A 23537-nucleotide genomic window follows, 5' to 3' on the forward strand; every position below is an offset into this window, starting at 1 on the left:
TTGCCTGAGTTTTTGTTTGAATTAAATGAAATCTCTCAATTCGGGAAACCTGTGCTTTCATATAGCGCATCACTGACCTTCCTATATATTAATTCACCTGCATGTAATTAAAGGTTTAATAGTGCTGTCATTGAAGGCTCTAAGCTCAGTCTTGCAAAATTAAGTGAGGCATAAAGATGTCTGTTTATTGTTTACTTTTCATTCCATTATAGTAACATCCTTTGTTATATGCTTTGTTATTCTAATAAACAATTAAAATCCTTCTGTGCAATTTTAAAATTGCTTTGATTGTGGTACCCTTTTTGATTATTTTGTGGTGGTTTTTTGTGTTGTTTTGTTGGTTGTATGTGGTGCTTTTGTTTTTTTTTTGTATTTAGGAAGATTAAGTATCCAAAATGGTGATTAGGCACCTAAAAGGCTTAATTACTAAATTTCCCTGGGTAGGCATGTACAGAAACTGACTTGCTGCTTCCAAAGTGTTTGCCATGCATTTTAGGTGGAGAAATATGTACTCTGTTTGGTCTGAATGGCCAGCATGCCTCTTAGATACAGCCTCCCACAAACCCCATGTGGGAGTCTGAGCAGGCCAGGGAGAAGGAGAGCAATTGATTCTGGAGCCAGCCTGTCTGTGCATGCACTGCAGTGGGAGGGTGAGATTGAAGTGTTCAGAACGCAACATCTATAACAAGGAATGAGGACCACTTGTTCTAGTATATCCAGTGGCTGGGTGGGGAAGCACTTGAGATATGGGAAGCCTATATTGATACCCCTGTGACAGTCAGGGTGGATTTGAGGTCACCTATCACCAAACCTAGGTTCCCATCCTGGTTTCTGGGTTAATACAGAGGAGGATGGAGTCTTCTTGCATGTGTCTTTTTAGTGTGACTTTTCTGCCTAGCTTTCGGAGAGAGCTCAGAGCTGAGCGCGCTGGGTAGAGTTGGATGGCTGCTTCTGCAAAGGCATGTAATCTAGGCTGTGATCCTACCCAGGGCATTGCTTTCCAGCTTTGACAGCTGCTTGCTGAATGTCGAAGAGTTAGCTCTCTCCTGCTAGGACTGGTACCAGATGGTGATGTTGTGACTTGTAAATTCTGCTGTGAATTTATCCCTAAGAAAGCAGAAGCTACTGCTCCAGATATTGTGCTGCCTCTGTCCCAGAGACAGATAACCACTTTAGTTAAATCCTGTGTGAAAGATCTGCTAAGGATCTAGAAAATGCGTTGGCTTGCAGCAATGAACTCTGTTTCAGTAAACAAATGATGCAAAAGCAGCCCTGGGACCTTGCACAATGTTGCTGTGAAGGTCTGTCGTAAGATGAGGCTGACGCAGGTCTTCTGAAGTGTCTATATATCCAACCCCAGGACGGCTGAACTATTTTCCAAGGAGTGCTGGGGCAGATTAGAGGGATAGCTCTGAATTGTATTGCAAATGCATGGCCCTAGTTTTAGTGTGTAGTACTCCTGGTTCTGTGTTATCTCAGACAGTAGGAACTGCTTATTTTGGATTTAAATCCAAACAGAATGTATCCACCATACAAACTATGAAACAATTTAAAATTGCAGAGACTGAATTGATGCTGCTATGTGGAGCACTAACAGGCTATAGGAAGATACTCTCGAGTCATATGAAGGAGCTAACTCCGTACTGTGCTTGTACGAACACAAGAATTTCTCACAGCTTGCAGGGTTCTCGGTGCTTACGTTCTTAAATACAGTCCTAAGGATGAAGTTGCCTGATGCCCTGGTAATCACTTTTATCATTGCTGCATTCTCCCTAGGACTTGGCATGTGACTTTTAAATAATGGTCTTGTTTGTTTTGCAGATTCTAGGTTGGCCTTCTTATAGGCAATCTGCACTCTGGTTGTTACCAGCTCTCTTTGCTCTGTATCGAGATGACTGAGTTTGTCAGTTTGGTATTGTATATTGCTGTGCTGATGATCCCCTTACCATGAATCTCAGCTCAGCTGCTGCACGCTACTTCAGTTCATGCTAAATTTGCAATCTTGACTTCATTGAAGTGCAAAATTGGCTTGCTTGTCAAAAACCGGTAATACACACAAAACAATCCAGTACTTTATTTTTTTGGCTCAAGCCAAGGCTTATGTAGGCTTAGAGAAAGTTTCAGAATTTCCACATTATGTGAGCAGCTGTTTATAGTGTGCAAACCTTCTTAAATATTGAAGAGCTTAGATTGACTCATATTTGTGCATCATTTTAGTGCAGTAGTAAACAGCAGTATCCATCAAAGTTGCGCTTAAATGGAAAAGCAAATGATGTGCAAATTGATTTTTTTTTTTACGATAGAATTGTTGTTGGCTTTTTTTATACCTTCTGTCGTAGAAGCTGACCACCAAACTACCTCCACAAATCTGCCACAGTATTTAACAATAAATTGTATAGATTTATCCTGAAGTGTGCTAACATCATCGTTCATTGTATTATTCATGGTCGATTGCATGCTTGTCAAGGGAAGGATACAGCATTAATTACCACATTTTACACACGCCTGCAAGGAGGTTGGTTTAGTTATCTGATCTTCATGCCAAATAAAACGCACTTTCTGCTCTGGGACTAGCAAAAGGGCATCTTACATCAGGACTTTTTATGTAGGAGGTATTTGTACTGAATATATCTTTCCCCACTTCAGTTCTTTTAAAGATAAAACCCATGCAAAATAGCATGTGATGCTTAAAATTAAAGCAAGATCTCTATGCTTTTTAATACAGTAAATATTTCAAAAGCTTTTTGCATACTGCATGCTGTGTTATTGATCATGATAAAACAGTTTCCACCTTGACTCTTGAACACAGGGAACACAGCTATCCTCTATGGAACAGAGGTTTTAGATTATTTTGTTCCAGATCTCGTGCCTTTTTAATGGGTTTAGTACCAAAATTGGTGGAAGTCTATTATCACCTCACATAAATTAGAATCATATAATCATTTATGTTGGAAAAGACCCATAAGATCGAGTCCAACCTAATATTGCTAAATCTACCAATTAGAATATGTGCCAGTTATTATCATTTAGGGTGTGCAGAACAACCAACCCCCAGAGCTAAAACAGTTCTTAGATGAAGTGCTAGGAATTACTAGTCACTTCTGTGACATGCGTTTGCATTGATATCTCAGGAGGCTACATCTTTGCAAAGATCTGACATGCTCTGCTCTGAGCTGTAAATCAACTGACTACATCTCTTGGTTGGAAATTGCAGTGACGTTTTTGCTTGTTTCCTTCGTTCTAGAACACAAGGTAGTTGTCTGAAGAACTTGGGTGTTGTAGCATGTCATCCACAGACCCAGTGGGATCTCAGTCCTATGAACACATCCAGTGCTGGAGGAGACCCAGATCTCTAAGGACTGATGCTGAAACCTCAAATCCAGAATGCTGAATCCCAGCCAGGTGGAACAACACAGGAGAGGGCTTGGGATATGTAAGCTTGGCCTTCAGGAGCTGCTATTTACAACCAACTTGCTCCAGCTGCTTTCAACAAATAGGGAGGCAGACAGGTGTCCCATGCTCAATAACTGGAACACTTCTGCAGGAGGTGGGAGATGTGAACAGATACAATTATTTCCCTGTCTGACAGAATTTGAACCTCCTGTCTATTCTATGGCTCCCCATCCCATGCTAATGCATAGGATGGAGCTCTCTAAATCTCTTGCACCGAGCCTTTTTTTCTTTTTCTTTTTTTTTTTTAAATTTGTATGGACTAGTGAAATAGTCATGTGGACAGAAAGAAGGAGTGATTATCAATTTCTTCTGAAAAAGCCTGGAGTCTGCATTTACCTATGTTTGGTCAATACCCTGGTTTTGTTAGTGCAGTCATCTACCTACCTCTGGCATGTTGCACCTTTTAGTGTCCCTAAATCAAAGTCTTCGTAATAAATGTTTGAAGTCCCATACGGGCTGAAACTTAGCTTTCACTGTTGCTGATCACGTCTGTTAAAAATCAAATAGGAGATTGGTGTTGTAGATTCTTGGCATTAACATATCTCAGCCAACCACAGAGCTTTATCCACTGAAGATGTCCTACAATTGTAACAAAATACATATTCGTAGGTTATTATCATAGTTCTTGAGGACTTTGTCTATGTGTGGGTGGGAATAGTGCTCTCATATTACCCAGGATTTTGAAATTCTTATCCATAGTGTTTCTGCCAGTTAAGATTCAGATGCTTAATTCTCCTGACAGGATCAACAGCAAGAAGGTTTCCTCCTGAAGAAGCATATAGCAAAGAAAAGTACTTACTACTTGTGATTTGGTGGTGGTTGTGAAGGTGGAGTTGGTTGGACCAAGCCAGAATGATTGGCTATTTCAGAGGAAGGGCGAGGTATCATTTACGTAAGCAGCAAGTTGTTGTGTTTACAGAAAGGCAATCTCTATCAAATGTATTAAGCCTGGTGTTGCATGCTGTAATACGCTGCATTTTATGGTAGCTTCCAGGCTCCCGTTTCGCATTCCTGAGCTACACCATTTTAAATGTCTCCCAAAAATCTCACTGAAACGTCTCCAGAAAATCAGATCCTTTCTGAATCTAGAGCGAGAATGTGAAAAATGTGGACTCAGTATTTCCTGTGGAGCTCCATCTGGGCTAGCACAGCAGCTCTCTGTTGGCTCAGGATAATTGAATGGTTTCCTGACTTGCCCTCGGAAAGAATCTTTACTTGGATAATCACTTAATTTCTTGGGTTGCATTTTAATTTGGCTTCCATTTGTTTTTCATGTTTTATTTCTGGTTTTCATGCCTCCAAACTAAAAGCTACCAATAGGCAGTAGGTTTGTGTTTCTTGCTGTTATTTTTTAAAAAAATGATGTAAAATAATTCTGGGAGGCAGCAAGTGCTTTACATATGTATATAATTTTGTTGGTCAGACTCTCATTATCACAATGTCCTTTTACTAGGGTTATGTACTGTAGCTGAAATGTCTGTGGAATGTTTTGCTGAGTACAAACCAAATGTTGCATTTTACTATGTTTTGCAATGTAGCGGTTAACCTGATTTCTGCTGATGTCAACAGAATTTGGTTTGTAAGGCTTGGCCACGGAATCAGTCTTGTCTAATAATTTTTTTAGTGACTTTGGCACTAATTTTCAGGTGATGCTGAGTTACGACATGACATAAGTACGGAGGAGGAATAGGCTAATGTAGGAAGAAATGAATTATCTTCATAACATTGAATAGAGGAATATATAGGGATCATATACATACAACCCAATAACAAGAATTTTTGCTAGAAACTTTTTAACTGGAGAAGCCAAAAAGGAGACACACCTGAGTGCTTTGAAGGAGGAGAATGAGCTATTGTTGTGATAGTGTCTTGAGTAAGGCAAGTGCAAGAAAAGAGAGCAGTGAGGCAGGCTGCCTGCCACTTGTTTTGCTGGTGCATACTGATTCTACAAAACCTACTGGGCACAGGAGTTGGAGCATGTTCCCCTTAGGGCTTCTGTGGTATATAAGGGATTGGAGCTAAGCATTGACCCAGGTGATTTTCTATCTCCAATATTCAAGTTGCTGCCAGCACTGTTAGAGTGACTATTAATGGTTAACAGGCTGCTCCGGTAGTGGCCAAATTCCCTGCCTTTCTGTGTGTAATGTAACACCTCTCTCCACGGAACATGCTTGTTTCTGTATGTTTCAAGGACAAGGTTCAATTCAAGAACACAAGTCCAAACTATTACAATGACATTATGCAAGAACAACCAGTTTTCAGTGATATGTTGTCTGTGGAGCATGCTAGAAATGCATTTTCGAACTTCCATGCTCTTGGAAGGTGGTTTCCAGAGAATTAACAAAAAATGTACCCGTATTCTGGGGGCTTGCTATGCAGCACTATGTTGTGATATCTAACAATGTTACCTTTTTGGGCTTTATTTGTATGTTGTAATACTTATGAGGAACTCGCTTTCTCTCTAAGCTTAAGGTTCCTGAAGTATTGGAAGTTTTGTGAATCAGTGGCAAGAAAGAGAATGCCCAGTAGACTTTTAAACAGTTGCACGTATTGGCCATTTGAAATAGTGTAGATAATTTTATTCTAGAATAAACACTGTAATGGGACATGAGTAGTGGATTAAGTAGCAACAGGTCTTATTTGGTCACTTAGATGACAGCCGAAATGGAGGGAAGAGGAGGTATTATGCAAATGTATCGATGGAAACAAGTTTCCGTAAAAGAAATGGAGAAGACTGGAATGTGGGAAGGAGCCTGGCTGTTCCCTGTCTGTCTTACCAGTGTCTGTGGCTGTTGAAAACAGGTGATGGTACAAGTGAGCAGGAGGGTTAAATGGTGCTTCTATGAATTGCACTTAATTCTCTGTTCTACTCTTGGGACCGTTTTTATCGTTGCGCTTGGAGTGACTGGAGGTGTGGTGCTTCTATTCTCCCGCAGCACCACCTCTAAGCTACTGGTCTAATGTAGGCAGAGAGCAGTAGGGAAGTGAGACTATGTCTTAGTTTCAGTGCAGATCTACTTTGCAGCCGCGTGGGCTTTTGCTCCCCAGGCACTGCTTGAAAGCTTTATGATGGGAGAACCTTACTTGAGCAAAGCCAGGTTGTCCAAGGATCTGCACGTAGAAGGTAAAACTCACCTCCTTTCAGTGACTCCAGTGCCAGCTTCTCCATAGCACAGAGCTATTGTTCTAGATAGTGAACATCGATGACTTGCATCTGCTTAGCTTTGCAAGCCTTCAGGTAACATGCAAGACTCTGTCAGGTATTCCCAAGTCTCTAGTAAATGCACTCCTGTCCTGATTGGACTTTATAATCTCAATTTAGCACTCTTGAAAGCTGCTTTACTATTCCTGGGTCATTGACAACCCTAATGTGAAAGTATCCAAATTGCACACCTGTGTGTACTTATGCACTTCGCAAAGGGTGACTCAGGCTTCTTTTTCAAATAGTACAATTAGCGTTTCTTTCAGGAAATACCAGTTTCCTCTGGTGTTTATTCTAGTCCTCTGCTTCTTTGAATTGCAGATGCAGAAAAATAAATAAAAGGGACTGACATGCTTCTATGCAGGAAGGAAAACTGTGAAACCTAAGAGGGATCATCAGCCATGAACTGGCACATAGCTGTGACAGCTTCAGATAAATTCAGGCCAGCAGTATTGCCAGTGACTGATTTGTACTGCAATTAACAGGATTTGAGACCAGCATTCTGGCCACAATGGGAGTACTGGAGATGTCCCAGTACTACAAAAAATCTAGTGATTTTTTTTTATTTTTATTTTTTCAGAATTTTTTTTTCAGCTCCCATTTCTCTGTTTCCTTGAGCAAAACAGTTAAGCACAACTGATGCAGCAGACAGACATGGTTGCTACTCTTCTCACTACCTAAGGTACTGAGTTGTTCTCCGTTACTGTTCTGGCACTTAGCTGAAGAGAACTGCTGTTGGATGAAGGAGGGAAGAGAGATCACTGCCCACTTTTCCCCCCTTCTCCTTGTGCTGTGAGGTTTGGCAGTGGTCTCTGGTGGGGATGAAGGGAAGGGGAACCAAAGGCACCGTAGGTGTGGTGCAGGGCAATGCCTGGGAACAGTATCATCAGAGAGGTGCAAAACATGTGCTTTTTGATATGTAGCAAGTGATCTTTTGGTCCTGCCTGTATTTAGACCTGTATTGCTGCTGTTGAGTATATATACCCTATCTGCCATTAAACCTTTGTCTTTCAGAAAGCAGTGAGTCTTTGGACAAAATATATTAACGTATTGTATGTAAAATTTAATGTTTTTATAATATACTTTAGGTGCAGAGCTGAATGTTCAAAAGTGTGTTCTTCAGGTAGCCTTCCAGAAGGAGGTTCAGGAGATGCTGGATTTCCCATCTGTACTTTCTTATCTGTGTTTCAGTTTCTCATCCAGCCTAATAAGTACTATTTAGCTTAAGTATATCTGGCCGAAAGGCACCCAGACTTGCCTGAAGACATCAAGTGATGGAGAATTCACCACTTTTTGTAGTTAATTAATGGAAAGGAGTAGTTGATGAAAGACTGATTTATTCACTGGTTCAGTTGCAGCTGGAGAATTTATTGCCTGTGGTTGATGTGAAAAAGCACTGCCTTTATTTCTGAAAGAGCAGCGATGTGGTAACTTGGTTTGGTAAATACTTGCATTTTAATAGCATCTACTCTAGAAGACAGACTAGAGTTCCTAATACATGGTAGTTACTTTTCTGGAGATATAAAGCAGACGAAAATCATCATGGCTGGTAAGTTGTGTCTAGAGCGTTTTTGTATCATCAGAGAAATAGGTGAACATCAGAGGTTTTTGTTCTGAGCATGAGCCTGGGAAAAAAAAACAACTCTAACCCAAGCATCCTTAGCCTCATGGTATTAAGTTTATATAGGTACCACATCACACGGAGTGTGATGCATCAGATGTGTTCACCCTGGTGTTCAAGCCACAGGGAAAAGGAACTCTTGTTTATCACTTTATATGCTATTAAATCCATTTTCATGAGCATGCAGTATCTTTGTGCTTCAGGATCAACCTACTGGTTATATTTGTGAGTATTACTCTGATAGTGCTTGATTGTAAAGTTTCCATTGCTTCTGTTTAAGTGCTTATTTTAAGAATGACTAGTATTTTTTTGTTACTTTGCAGAGTACAGATGCCAATTCAAATGTGAGGAAAAGAATGAATGCCACAGTACAGTCTGAAGCTGATGGTGGGAGCCGAATTGACACACGGCACAGCTCTATCCAGCCTCCCTCAGTAGCTCAGGGGTCTTCTGACATTACACCCCACTCCCTTTCTGCATCAAGTCCCAACCCTTTCACACGCATCAATGCATCAGAGACATTATCTTCTGCAAGAGCTACCCCTCCAGCTCCTCCTTCTACCCCAATTTTAACTGGATTTGTATCCCAGCATGCCACAGCTGGATCCCCTTCCATTCAGCACTTGCTTGGATCTAGACTGGAGCAGATTCAGACCACCACACCTAATACATTAGGAGCATCTGCAAAGCCATCTGCTGTCACACCACCTGCTCCCCCCGCCTCCCACTCTGGCACGAGTAAGATAGACAAATATGCACGCATTTTATTTCCTGTTACCTTCGGAGCATTTAACATGGTCTACTGGGTGGTGTATCTATCCAAGGATACCATGGAAAAATCAGAAAGTCTAATGTAGTTTTGCTGCTATGTAGTAGTTCCTGAATTATACTCACATTTGATGCAGAGTTTCTTCTTTTGAAACTATTTAAAAAGGTCAATAATTCTTATTTATAAAAGCTGTGTGCTACTTTCCCATTGCAAAGGCTGGAGTTATTGGGGATAATTAGTTAACTCCTACCAGAGTAAAGGGTAACAGATTTGTCTTCCTCCCTTCAGCTAGCAGTGAACCATCATTCTCTTCAGACAGACTACTCTGGCTACACAGAGGTTGCCTGTGGGAGGAACACGCACCCCAAACAGATCAAAGGCAGAGGTGCAGAGCTGTGCAGTGGAACACATCTTGTATGTTCATCATTACAAATCCCTGAGGCACCCAGCTCTGCTGTCTGGACACAGCTTTGCATTCTCGGAGTGCAAGGTCCATGTCCTGAATATTTTGACAGTGCTTGCTAGAGAAGGACTTTCCCTGCTAGATTAAAATTGGCAGAATGGGGGGAAGAAAAATGAACAGTGGAAAAAGAAAAGAGAGTCCAGCCTGGGAGAGTGCAACTCCAGAAAAGTTATGCAAAGGAGTTGTAGAGCTCCATATATTTTTACTAAGCATTATTTTGCGTTGCAACCTGCAAAATTCTCACTCCAAAATAAGAATGAGTGAACCTTGTAAAATCTGCAATCTGATGTAATTCTCAAAATTGCAGTTTTTTGTTTGGTAAGGTGATCTCAAGTGTGTGATTCTTCTTTGACCTTGCTGACCAGCTTGAGTGGATTTATTCCTAAATTGCGTCCATTGTGGTAGATGAGGACCAGGCCCACAATGTTCAACTTCTTATTTGAATTTTTGTTAATTTTGTTCTTTCTTTGGGTGCTTTGGGGTTTGTTTTTTTTCTTCTCTCTCCCTTCTGCCCCCCCCCATTTTTCAGTCACATTCCTCTGATTTCCTTTGAACACATATTCCCCCCTGCTTTATATAATGTTTGAGTCAAGGTAAATTTTTAATACGGTTTTAGAAGTGGCTTCAAAATTAAGCAAAACAAATTTTCCTATGCTTTGATGAGCATGGCTATGGCACATCTTTGAGTGAATGAGAGACACCCTTTTGTGAAGGAATGCTATGACATAAAGAAGAAAAGAAAGTTTCTAGGTGGAGCCTGGGGGAAAAAGGTTTATTTGTGGTCTGTGTTTCTCTTAACCTGTGGCACAGATGATAGGTGCTTTTCTTAGTGGCTCAGATTGCAATATGCAAGCAGGCAACTTTAATAAAGAGCTGAATAGTTCAAGCCTGATAGAAAACTTGATCAGAAATGTTCTTTTCACCAGAACGGGTGGAAGGTATGCTGGCAATAAATCTAAAAATGTTTGTACAGATCCATCTGGCTAGGCAAATGTTAGCATTTCTCTGCAGGTGACACACGAAAATCAAAGGCCAAATAGTCAGCTGTGATCTGGCTATGCCTTGAAAGGGTATGGGTTAATCCTTAGCTTCAGCTGATTGGAATAGCAGATTGGTGGCCTATTGTCAAAATTCTGTGCTGGGGGCAGATCAGGTGAGTGCTGAGTGGTTCTGTGCCCTGGTAGTGAACAAGTGACTGATGGAAACCACAAACAACTGGGGTAATTGAGGACATGCATGAGACTGCAACTAGACTATGCTGGGACAAGAATCAGAGTAAAAAGACCCAGTGACAGTGGAACTATGTATCTCTGTGCTGCTTTCTCTCTCTCCAAACCTTTTAGCCAGTTCATGGCTGAGAATCTGACCTTTAACTTACAGGACCTGGGAGACTGCAAGAGATGTGGACTACAGCATGTAGTATGGATCCAGGCTGCTATTTCGTGTATAGTATTGGACTGTCAGTGGTAGAATGCACAGGATGTGGGAATGTCTTACATGACTTTATTATGATGTAGTGGTAGAAACAGTTACGTTAGTCTTTTCTTTTTTACTTAAGTGATGTTCTCAAAAGGCCAGGTATGATCCAGAGGTCATCTAGTCCAACCCCCCCTGCACTGAGCAGGAACACCTTCAGCTAGATCAGGTTGCTCAGAGCCCCGTCCAACCTGGTCTTGAATGTTTCTAGGGATGGGCATCTACCACCTCTCTGGGCAACCTGTGCCTGTGTTTCACCACCCTCATTGTAAAAAATTTGTGTCTTATATCTAGTCTAAATCTATCCTTTTTTAGGTTAAAACCATTACCCCTTGTCCTGTCACAACAGGCCCTGCTAAAAAGCTTGTCCCCATCTTTATTATAAGCCCTGTTTAAGTACTGAAAGGCTGCAATAATGTCTCCCTGGAGCTTTCTTTTCTCCAGGCTGAATAACCCCAACTCTCTCAGCCTTTCTTCATAGGAGAGGTGTTCCATCCCTCTGATAACTTTTGTGGCCCTCCTTTGGACCCGCTCTAACAGGTGTATGTCTTAGAAGTCTGAGATTACAACACTCCTTAGAAAACCATTACACATGCCATAGTACAGAACTGGAAATGGAGCGCCCATGCAAGGTGTCTAACTGCAGTAGTTTGCATCTTTGCAAACTACTGTAGCTGTTTCTTCCCTAATTTGGTCGCATTATTGCAGACTGTCAGAATAGAAGACAGTATACAAGGGATTATTTGTTTTGTTAAGCCAGAAGAAACAAAGCTAATTCTCTGGCAGTTATTGGTCATAATTGCACAAATGATAAAATATTTCTAGTATGAAGAACAATGGCCTTCTGTGTTGAGAGCCTAGTGTTTGCACCAGAAGCTACTGAAATTATTCTTTGCTTTCCTCTATGATGAAAACTAAGGCTGTTTTCCCTCAGGAAGAGCTTTAAATGATTCACTAGAAACAGCTGTCTCTTCCTTCCACCCATCCCTGTACACTGATTGTATAATCAGCTTTTTCAGTCCATTGTTCAGTAGGACCAACACTGAATACTGGTTCAGCCTATTTGACCAAGATCGATCTAAATGTGCTACTTGGATTCATTTGTAGTTACTGTTTCATTTTAAAGACTTGTAAGGAGGAAAAAAGGATTGCAAAAAACCAATAGATTCAAATATTTATTTCTATACTTCCATTTCTGAAGAATGATTTTTTTTTCCTGTGGTATCATTAAAAATATTTTTAATCTGTCAGTGTATTTCTGAAGTACCTTCCAACACTTGCATGCCTACGTTCAAAATGAGATATATATATATAAAAAAATCTCATTATGAGTCTAGGACTAATTTATTGTACTGTGCTACATTTTTGTTTTACAGCATATGAAGAAATTAGCATAACTAGCTTTCCAAAGTACCTACGGACAATGTAAATAGGAATTTATTGTTAACAGTGGTTCTGAATTATATTTAATCTCCTTGCAGAGTGATGAGAAACAGTAAAGAGCCTGCAGTATACTCAGTAATACCGGCAGGTTCTGAATACTGTGTAATTCTGAAGCACAAACAAAAGCAGGAATATGCTAAATATTGTGGCCCAAATGTTCAACACCGCTAACTCAAATCCTAAGGGAGAATGTTGCAGGTGTCATTTCAGTGACCAAATGGCTTCCTAGGGGTGGGTTTGAGTGCGATAAATCTCTACAGGAGCTTTTTTTTTTAATATTGGCTTTGTCGAATAATCTTTTTTTGACAGTGCCATAGTGATTTAACACTAACCAAACACTTCAGATAGTCATCTCTCTGAACAGGGAAGGAAACTGGATGGAAAGCCAGAAAACCTTACCAGGAAACAGAGATAGATCTCCACTGACTGCTGTTTCCTCGGAGACATTGTTACCAACAGCAAAACTCCCACAGATTGCAGTGATGCAGCCCCAACCACTTATGCAGTCATTTGAGAAAACCAGTTAAAAACTCAGTTCAGGCACATTACTTTTGCAGGAACTGAAGTGTATTTTATTGTAAATTGTGAGGAAGGTCAAATTTCTATCAGTCCACTATTAGCAGGTTTCACTGCAATTGCAAAACTAATGAAACCAAGCAAAGTGGCAAACCTAGACCCCAGCCCTCCATTGTGACCTGAGCTCTTAGAGCGCACCGGCAGAACTGGAGTCTGTTTCTCCTCCTATAAAATGGACTTGTCTCCATCAAATGGATGTTGGTGGTGTATTTCTTCTTCCATGTGTCTTTTAAGGGGAAAAAAAAGTAGACTTTGTAAACTGTTCAGTCATCCAGTCTATATTGCCCTGTGATCAGGCAGGTAAACCATATGATAATTGAATGAAAGAGGCAAATAATTTAATAAGGTTTTAATAAGGTTGATTAGAGCTTTTCTGTTAACAGGAGCTAACGGCATCTCATAAGTTTCATCATTCAGGGTGGACCTTGCAAAAACTTGGGGAAACCAGGAAACTGTATTTAATAGGATTCAACCAGTATTTCTACAGAAAAGTGGATGAACTCAACTTTTCAATATGCAGAGAACAGTGCCTCCTTCAACTTTCTTGTGCGTACCTCCTGCATGTCGCTTGGCCGCAGTGTACCTTATGCGGTAGTACAGTGTCTCTGTGCCATGTGAGAACTTCAGAGTATACAGTATAGGGTTATCCAGTTTATCCAAAGCCTAAGATTCCAATCTCCCTTGTGCCTGGCCATCTTGGAAGCGGACAGAAGGCCAGAATAGAAGAAATGACCACACGGGTTGTGTAAGAGACACGTGTTGGCTACCTGGGACATTTTCCTATGGATGCTACAGGAGATTTCCTAGGAGAAACTTTCTCAGTGTGAGAAACTGGAGCATGGTTTCTGCTGCAGCACAGTCTCCCCACAGATCCCAAAATCTTCCAAGAGATCTATTTAGGAAGCAGAGTAGCCTGGGCTCCAGAACTTGAGCTTGACCCAAAAGATGTAGGTGGAAAGAAATTATGGTGTTTCTTTGTCTTTCTGGAACTTGCCAATAGGGGTTGATTGTACTAAAATAGGGAAGTGTTGTGTGGCTATCACCGTTGTGAATTGCAGTACAGACAGCTGACAAAAATTTGCCCTTGGTTTTGTTTAATCTGGACATTGAATAACAGATTAGGAAAATGGCAACTGTAATGTTGAGAAGCCTGGGTGAAGTGTAATGTTTACTGATGGTATAAAGTTGTAGAAGCATTGCAGAACTGCAGAACTACACGGCAGTAAATTTGTAGCAGGTCAGTGGGAAGTGGGGAGAATAGGAGGTGCTTCTCTTCATAGTCTGACAAGCATAAAGCACTGCAGCATAAAGTTGGGGGAGCGAAACTCTATAAATAAAATTTCTTACTCATTGAACATCCAAAGGGTAAATAGCCTTATGGAGGTCAGTATTAACTCCTCGCCCCGCCCCCCCCCCCCCCCCAACCCCCCAGAAACTAAGAAAAATCCAGGAAAAAAGAAACCAGTTAAGTGACAATAGCATCTTTTCTCCCCAAATATTTTTTTTTTTCAAGACCTTATATTTCTTTTACTGTGTGATTCCAAGGTAAGTTACTTACAATGCTATTGTTGTAAGGACCAGTACTGGTATCCACTGAAATCAATATGTGGTTTTCATTGACTTCAGTGCACTTTAAACAGGAAGTTTACTGGAAGGAAAAATGCACCATTTTGAAAGAGTCTGGTATGCATTAATTTGTGCAATCTTCATTTATAGGTCTCTTCTCAGAGTCAAGGTGTAGCTTTTTTGGAGAATATGAGTGTGGTGAGCAGTTTCAGCATGTCCTGAGTAAATCAGACTCTGAAAGCAAGTTTTTGCCCCATCCCAAGCAAGTGGGAGTAGTGTGAAGTACAGAGCACTCTGAAAAGATCTCTCTTTGCTAATGTTATGTACTGTGTTCTTAGCTAGAGGGAATGAAAAATGCAATTGCTGTAAAACCAGTAGAATTTGTAAAACCTACTTTGTTTTCACATGAATTAGACAATGTAGTAGGTATTTATTTCAGAACTGAGTAGCCTCCTAGTCCGTAACTTCTACAAACTTCTCAGCCTTTCTTATACTTCTTATAATTTCCACTAGAAAGGACTTCAAAGCAAACCCCTTACTATCCACGGCAGTTCACTTCATTTTTTGGTCATAATTCTATTTTCATGTGCAAGAGAAACTGAGAGCGTGATGGCTTCTTTAAAATTAAAATAACAGCAGCAAAAATAAAAAGACTTGGAGATTCCCTTTTTAGAAAACCATCCAAACTCCCATCAATTATCGAATGCTTTTTTTAAATAATAGCATAGATTTAGCATTTAAAAATACTAATGTGATCACAGCCTGGATATATATATGCATCCATTCAAATAATGTGAATTCCCTGAATTGTAAGGGAGGCAGGCTCAAGATGCATTTGCAAGCAGTCTTGTTTTGAAAGAGTACTTTTCTGGATGGAAAGCATCATGTGAGGTAGGTTATTATTATTATTATCATCATCTTATCTCTATTTTGAAGATGATCCTGAGGGAAAATACAGTACTACTGAATTAACCCTCAACTAGCACAGAGATACAGGTTATTTCCCGCTGGTGGCCTTGCTGTTGTTGATCACCTCCAACATTTGCTGTGTGTTTTTGTGAGTGTTGTACCCACATTGCTGTTAACTGACCTAGCACTGTGTGGATGATCTGATGGCATAAAGAAGCACTTAAAGAAATAATAATTATTTGTGAGTATGTTTTCATCTTTGAAAGACTTAACTGGAGGTTGATAGCAGAAGCAGGTGACAGTATGAAACACTCATCTGGACTTCCGAGCTCGATGCATTACAAAAATCAGTCGAGTACTGCCTTGTCTTGCCTCATCATCTTGTGCTGATGGCTCATCTCCATGGTAAGTAAAGATACACGAGGATGGAGGACTCAGAAGTCAAGAACATGTACAAGTATTTCTTCAAACTGAGTTAACCTTATTACTAACAGTAACTTCACAGGCTGCTTTACATCTGCAAGCTTGAAGATCTCCTATTCTGCTAGGATGTACCAGGTTGTCAAATGAATAATAACATACTGTTCATAAATATATGATTCTGTATGTACATGCATTTCAATTTTTATTTGTGGCAACATTCTCTGGCACCAGAGCAGTGGTGGAGATTTGAGGAGTTTGAGATAACCAGAGTTCTTGTAGATTTACATGAAAATATCATTTTGTTTCATAGATGCATGCCTTTACAAATCCATACCAGCAGCACATTCATGGTGGAAATGAATCCACTTGTGCAAAATCCTGGCCTTGAGTATTTAACCCATATTTGAAGGGCTCATGAAGCTTGTTGGGCAGGGCAGGACTCAGGGCATGTTTGCTCTAAGGGGCTTCTGGATTGGAGCTGGCTTATGTCCTGCCATCCTCTGAAGCAGTCTGCACCAGACTGCCCACAAGCAGAATCCACGTTTTTTGTTTCGTTGTTGGTTTTTTTGTTTGTTTGGTTTTGGTCTGTTTGTTTTTTAATACCATGACTATGCCACCATAAAACTCTATTACTGCTGAACATAGTGCTCCCACCTTCTTCCTTGCTGTCTTCTTTTGTGTGGGGAGTAGTATTGTGTGGTCATGGTGAGCTGGCTGAAATAAATTGTCTAGCTAAAAACCAGTTTTCTGATCTGGCTCCCCATCTTAGTGCTGAATCAAAGGAGGTAGTGAGGGGGCTGGGATTGATGTTTTGAACTGGGTTAAAAAGCTGGTGTGAAATCACAGCCTGAGGATCCTCATCCTGCCTCCTCTGGCATTAGGCCCTCTCAGGGTTTTTCGAACCACAGGTGCCCTCTGTAGTCATTTTTCCTCCACAAAGGTGATTTTGTGAATTACATCAATGACAAATAACAGAGGAAAAAAAATAAGCAGGCCAGAATTTATGAAAGAGCCCAAATCAATAAAGTTATTTGAAGCAAGAGAAAAGGACAAGAAGGAAAAACATGAGTAAGGATGAAAAATTTAGTTTCTTGCTACCAAGCAGTTATTTTAAGATATGTTCTATTAGAGGTACTAGAACAGCATCTGGCAGGAAACAGCTTAGAAATAATTATTTATTCATTATAAGTATAATGAGAAAGTAATAAAGAAAATAAGTTGCTAATGTCCTCTTAGAAACATTCGTGTTCCATTGAAGTTGTTTTCCCTAAAAGAAGCATATTTTCATCATCATCCAGGAAGAATTAGGAGACAGAACGGTAAGGGAAAAAGATGGAGTTTTATTAAGTATTACTGTTTCCCTCTGTTTTACAGCATTTCTCAACCAAAACTGTAAAGAGTAACCTTTTTTTTTTTATTTTTCTGGGACTCCATATATTTAATTTTCAGTAATGAAGCACTTTGGAACTTTTAGCATTTGACTGGCTTTATGTTCGAGAGACTGAATGCAGAGACTGCTGCCTCTGGTTTAATTTGGTTGTAGAAGGACTGGGGGGGAATGGGCTGGGGGGTGGGAGCAGAGGAAAAAGCTTTCATTACAGTAACAGACAGTTTTTGGAAGTATCATGCTTTCCTGCTAAATACGACGACTTCAGTCCTGGTACCTGAATTCACAGGAGCTTTTTAGTGCTGAGCATTTCTGATAATCCGGTCATTACTACAGCCTGTGGGCTGCAGCTGCATTTAAAGTAGACGTGCCTGAAAATGTGCATCCACAACCTCGGCACTTGCACAGCATTGATCCCGTGAAAGGCAAAGATGTGTTTGTAACCCACTGTAAGGCTGCAGGAGAGCTGCTGTGTTGCTGATGTGGGAGAAGGTAGGAATCTATGGTTGGAAGTAGAGGGGAGGAAGGAGAGTGAGATTGCTTATTTCAGAGACAGTGCAGATCTTGTATTGGATTAAGCCACTTATGAAAATGCCCCCTAAACTCTCTTCCAAGTAGGCACCAGCTGAGTGCAATGTGGAATTCAACAGCAACTGCAAATCCTGCCTGAGGAGCAGCACAGCTGATCTGTCCTAAGGTTTCTGATGTTGTGACTAGAAGACTGGAAAGATGTGAGCTAGCAGCTGCTGCCAGCTGGGATGCATCCACATTACTGTGCATCCAAGCTGTACCGTGAGGCATCGGGGCCCTCAGAGCACTGGGGGTGGGATGGAAAATGCATTCTTGGAGTACAAAATGAGGCAGACTGTAGCGGAAGAAAACTCCCCCTTCAGGTCAGCACTCCTGATGCTCACTGTAACAGCACCGAACATCCCAAAGGAGGATCAAGGTGTGTTGCAGTCTTCTTGCACGTCTGCTAAATGTTCTAATATGGGGAGGGGTGGGAGCGACAAGAATGTGTACGATAACGAAACAGAGGATGCTTAGTGCTGCGGCCCGGTAAGCGCCCACAGTCTCTGTGGTGATTCCGTTGCTCTGCAGTTGTAAAAAGTGTCCAACTGTGCAGACTCTGCTCCTGAAGCACATGCCAGCAGTTTGTGGGCTTTCTCAGAAGCAGAGCTGCATCTCTGGTTTTTGTGTATATAGTTATGGCCCTACCGCTTCTCCCATAGCTTAAACATTGGAAAAAGGGGTTTCTCCTTGACACTTATTTCTCCATTTTGTTGTGTATATGTGAAGAAGAAAAACAAGCTGATTTTTTTTTCCTAGTTTTATTTACTTTTTAAAAAAAGAGGTTTCCTCACCTGCACACGTGGAATTCACAAGCTTTGTTGCAAACTACAGGAAGGTAGCAAACACTCCTAAGCTAACTTCAGGATAATTTCTATGATTATTAAAAAGACAGCTTAGGTTTTCAAATAAAACCTCTCATTTGGAGAGTATTTAGTTACAACTTTTTACATGAGCTGTAGTTTATAAAACTATTTTCTCTGTACTGAAAATGTGAATTTTTTTTGTTTCCATTTTACGAAGAAGGTAAGACACAATGAATGTACATGTTTTTTTGTCTGTTAAGCTAGTTGATATATATCATGGTAGGAAATATGCTTAGCCATGTGATATTTGGTAGCCATTTCATAAATACATGGATAGAACATTTTTTCTTTGGAGAGTGTGAAGATCATACGTTATCAGAAGGTAGGAGAGAGAGATTCAAAAAGGCTACTTCTTGCTTCCTATCTGGAGATTATGCATAAATATAGTGAACTAAGGTAAGAGAAAATATGTGAGTAAAAGAAAAGACCTCTGATCTGCACAAAAGCAATTGTTCTTACTAAGTATGTGTGTTAACAGCTTCCCTATACGCTTTCAGGTTTTCCCTCTGCTGTGGACTCGGGGAAGTGCAATGCCTTTTCCAACAAGACTTAGGAATTTTTAGGTTCAGTTCATCAGTCCAGTCAGGAGTGCACTCAGTCAGTGCTGGTCTTGCTGAGACAAAAGTGTGGTCTCATAGGTCGAAGTTTAATCCTGGTGGAGCAATCTGTCCAGCAGGAGAAGGTAATTCCAGTTCTGGGTAAGAACATCTGAGGCTGGAGACCCTTAGGCATTTTGCTGAGGTGAGATGTGAGAGTTGAATGAGGCTTAAGAGCTGCTCATTAGCTATTTAAAAACCCCTAAGCGTACAATTTAAAAACACGCTTCAGTGTGTCCTGCTACTTTTGCTCCATTTTGATTCGTTCTGGACCTGTCGCTGGCTTCGCTCCATTGCCTCATGGTTGAGGTGGGCGGCAGCAGCTGCTGGGATGGTGCAGGATTCGCATGCCTTCCCGTCAGCTGAGGGCTCTGCTCACTGCTGAGCATCACCAGGGTGGACAGCAGAGGCTGGGCAGGGAGAAGGCATGTGCCCATGCAGGTGGTAGGTAAAACCTGGCAGTCAAGCAGTGAGGTGCAGTGTGGATATGGTTGGAGTACTGAAGCAGTGGTCTCTGAAGATCTCTGTGGGCGTTGCAAGATCCAGCGTTAGTGCAATGCCATAAAGCACTTGGGATGCTTGAAATACAAGTCAGTTGTAGAGCAGACAAAAGGTTATCTAGTTTCCAGATTTTGTGGATGTGTGCTAGCGCTGCCAGCCCAATCATGCTGTGTGCTGCTGTGGCAAGGACCATTCGACTAGAAAGTCATGCTAGTGTTGCATCACTAGCAAATACACAGAGCAGCAACAGTATACTAAAAGCCTGGCTGCAGGCACAGTATTTACTTGCTGGTAATAAGTGAATAAACCATCTAATATTTGCCTTGTTACTGTTTTTCTCCTCACCTTTACCTACCATCCTTGTGCTCTGCCAACAACATCCTCTTTTGCCAGTTCTGATATTCCAAATTGCTGAGGCACTTCTGTGAGCTGTTAAAATTGGTCTATCTAACAAATGATGTGGAATATCCTTTCTCTTGCTCTCTTAACTCACGGTGGTCAGAGAGGCAAGCCGAGAGATACCAACTTCTGTGCTAATTCAAACTGTAATAGCTGTACCACCTGAGGAACCAAAGGAAAAAGGGGAATTTTTTGTGATGTGCAGCAGCTCCTATAGCTGTGTGTCATTTTGAAGCTGAAAAAAGTTAAAACCAAGAACATGGTATTTACTGGTATTTTAATTAACCACAAGCGTTTCTTTTCCTGTGAAACCCTGTCCACTGTAACCAAAGCATTTGGGTTTAAGCTTAGACTTTGTAAGAAATACTCCCAGTGAAAAATATGAAGCTTTTTGAAGAATTTTAGTCTTTGTTTTCTGTAAAAGCTGTGGCATGCAGAAAATACACACTAAAACAGCAGAGTATAAATGCTTCTCTAACACCCTCTTAGGAACGTCCTAAATCCCCTAACTTCTCTGTCAAGAATTTACTACTTCTGCAATATGTGACTGTCTTAGATGCATGTTGCAAGAGTTTCTGTGCCATGCCAAATTCTGATGTTTATCCCTTTGTATTGACTCATACATGGGGAAAAACTAAAAGGAAATCAAAGCAAGGGAAGCCTTGGAGTTGAATTCTTTTACACTATTCTTCGTGCACATTTTTGTTGCATGGAACAATGAGGCTGGGAAGATTGGAAGAATCAGAGGTTAATTAAATTATTTGAATGCGTATATTCAATGCTGGTCACCTGACTATACCAACAAACTTAAAAGGTGGTTTGATAGCTGTCAACTTGTTTTGCTATTGTGCAGCTTAACTGTTACCTTCCTGTATTATGAACATCTATGTATTTGGAAAATAAATCCATCTTGCAAGAAAGATTGTGCAAAAATTTGTTCCTATTATACTCCAGTGTATATTGCTGATGTCAAATAAAATACAACTGTGAGAGTTCTTAAACAATTGTCTTTCTAATTGTGGCCTAAAGAAGGAAGAGAAAGGAGTATAGTAAACTTCTTTGATATGGATCCTTCTGCAGTTATTGCTGGAACGTTGTGTTAGATTAGTCGAACTGATGCTTTATATATGAAGAGATAAAGGGATGGGTTTCATCAGCAATACGATGAATGATAATCTGTGGTATAATTTATTAAGACGGCACACCAGTCGACAGATGTAGCATTGTCAAGATGTATCTCACTATGTTAACAAGCTAAAAGTTAAACAAATCACCTTGCCTCTCTCACAGCAGCAGAAACAACACACATACTGGAAGTGCCCACTTTATTATCTTTTTTTTTTAGTTCCCATGAGGAAATATAGCAATGCTTACTCCTTGCCTTACCTACCAACAGGCCAGCTGTCAGCTGCTCTACTTCATTTCATGACCTAAAGTGATCATCTAATATTCTGTGCTTGGGCCTGGTAAAGCTTCCATGCATTAAAAGGCATAGACTTGCAAGACCCTTGTTTCAGTAAGGATGAAAAATACCTAGCAATAAATATGTGTGGAGAGAGAGGTATGGAGAAATCATTTCAGTATGTGCGGTGGCCTGTGCAAGGCAGGGAGCAGGGCACCCTCATTTCTTCTGCAAAGTGTGGCCAGGACCATCAAATCTTTTTGCAGGCTGAGATGAGAGCTGTCAGAATGGCTTACAGCGCTGCAAAATGCTGTAGTTGCTGCTTGCTTCAGGCACAGTTGTTGACGCCAAGAAATCTGCTGTGTTTGACAGCCACAGCTAGTTCATAGATTTGGGAAACTCTACATCCCTTTCTCCTGGCTTCTGTGGGTGTACTTTTTAAGCCTGATGTACAAATTAGTCATACGTGCTGCTGCTGCCACTTGATGCCGCACGGCATGATGCTACCCCGCATCCCACATTTTATTAATGACACTTATCCTGATTAGTCAGGGAATGAGGCCTGTCTGGCATCCGAGGAAAGTTGCCGTTGACTTCAGCAGATGCTGGGATCAGGTTTTATGCAAGTCAGAACTCTGTCTTGCTGGTGGTGTAAGAGGAATTCAGTCTGCAAGCTGAAAGCAATTAGGAACTTCACTCTGGGCTAGTGTAAAGTACCTCCTAAATTCATTATTCATATCTCTTCACATGCAGGGCTTGAGTGTGATTAGTGTTCCTTGAGATCACTAGTAGTTCCTGGTAGTTAGGAGCATGAGACTTCTGTTGTAGGTTTATCTTCAGTCTGAGTTGAAGAAGAGAATTGAGCCAGGGTTTGCTATGTGAGTGGTCTCACTGTGGGCCTATGAAAATCTGAGATTGAGCTGGGAACAGGTGCTCTCTATTCCCACTAAAATGTTCTACTTTTATATGTACCAATTAATACTTCTCATACAGAAGAACCACGACTGAGGAAGATTTGGTTGGGGAAGTTGGGTTCTGGCTCTTTGTCTGCTACTCTCCTCTGCCCTTTTCCTCCTTCCTTTCTGCAGGGCTTGGTCTCACAGGTGTGTTCTGGGATGCTCTGTTGGAATGGTCTTGGAGAGGTGACAGGTAAGTACATCGCTTATTGAATAAAAAGTCCTGGTCTCAAATGTTAAGTATCACTGTTCATCTACTGAGCAAGCTCTGACCTGGAGTGTATTAAAGGTAAAAACAGCTCAGTTGGTTAGGTGGTCTGAGATGATAAGAAGTAAAATTGTCTAAGAAACCAAACCAGATAACACCTGGGAGCAGGCTGGATGTAACCTATATAGATTTTCATACCTTATGGTAGCAAGTGTCATGTCAAGATGACAGCCAGCACAGGCACAGAGAGACAGAGGCAATTGTATTGACTTTGCCTTGGGAGAGAGCACAGCTGAGTGAGGCTGCGGGAGAAGTTCAAGAGACAGTGAAGGGTAGTTGCAGTGTGAGAGTGGGAAGGAACTGGTTGCAACTTGATGATGTTATGTGAGGGAAGACAAGGGCAGGAGTTGACATGATTAAGCTAGCAAGATTTAGAGAAATTATTCAGTCTATCAGTGATGTGGTTTTCAACTTTGTTGGGAAGTGATGAGGAGTATGAGGAGTAGAGGACTTCTCTGTATTGCTGAGCTGGCTTTAATGCTGAAGAAAGCCTTTGGCTAGGAATTATGTTGCTGCCCTATGTGATGGTGTGAAAGGAATCTCACTGGAGAACTAGCAGGTGTGAAGCTGTTGGGACAAGATGCCAAAGGCGTTCTAGGATGGGAAATGTGTCCAAATTGATAATTTCTTGCAGTTTTGGCTATGTTTCCTATATGGCTTTTTCTGTTTGTTCTATGGAGATTTTTACTTT

The 23537-nt window shown here is 41.0% G+C and overlaps 1 protein-coding gene across 1 annotated transcript in view; it reads left to right on the plus strand.

Moving 5' to 3' along the window:
• GABRA4 (gamma-aminobutyric acid type A receptor subunit alpha4) overlaps positions 1-20119 on the plus strand; it is a 47753-nt gene extending 27634 nt beyond the window's left edge. Inside the window, exon 9 of the mRNA XM_075091566.1 lies at positions 8600-20119. Within this exon, the coding sequence (XP_074947667.1) occupies positions 8600-9133 (534 nt within the window). The 3' untranslated portion in view covers positions 9134-20119. The remainder of the gene's footprint in view (positions 1-8599) is intronic.
• Positions 20120-23537: the final 3418 nt, after the last annotated feature.

This window comes from Phalacrocorax aristotelis, chromosome 4 (assembly GCF_949628215.1).
Source record: "Phalacrocorax aristotelis chromosome 4, bGulAri2.1, whole genome shotgun sequence".
Lineage (NCBI taxonomy): Eukaryota > Metazoa > Chordata > Aves > Suliformes > Phalacrocoracidae > Phalacrocorax > Phalacrocorax aristotelis.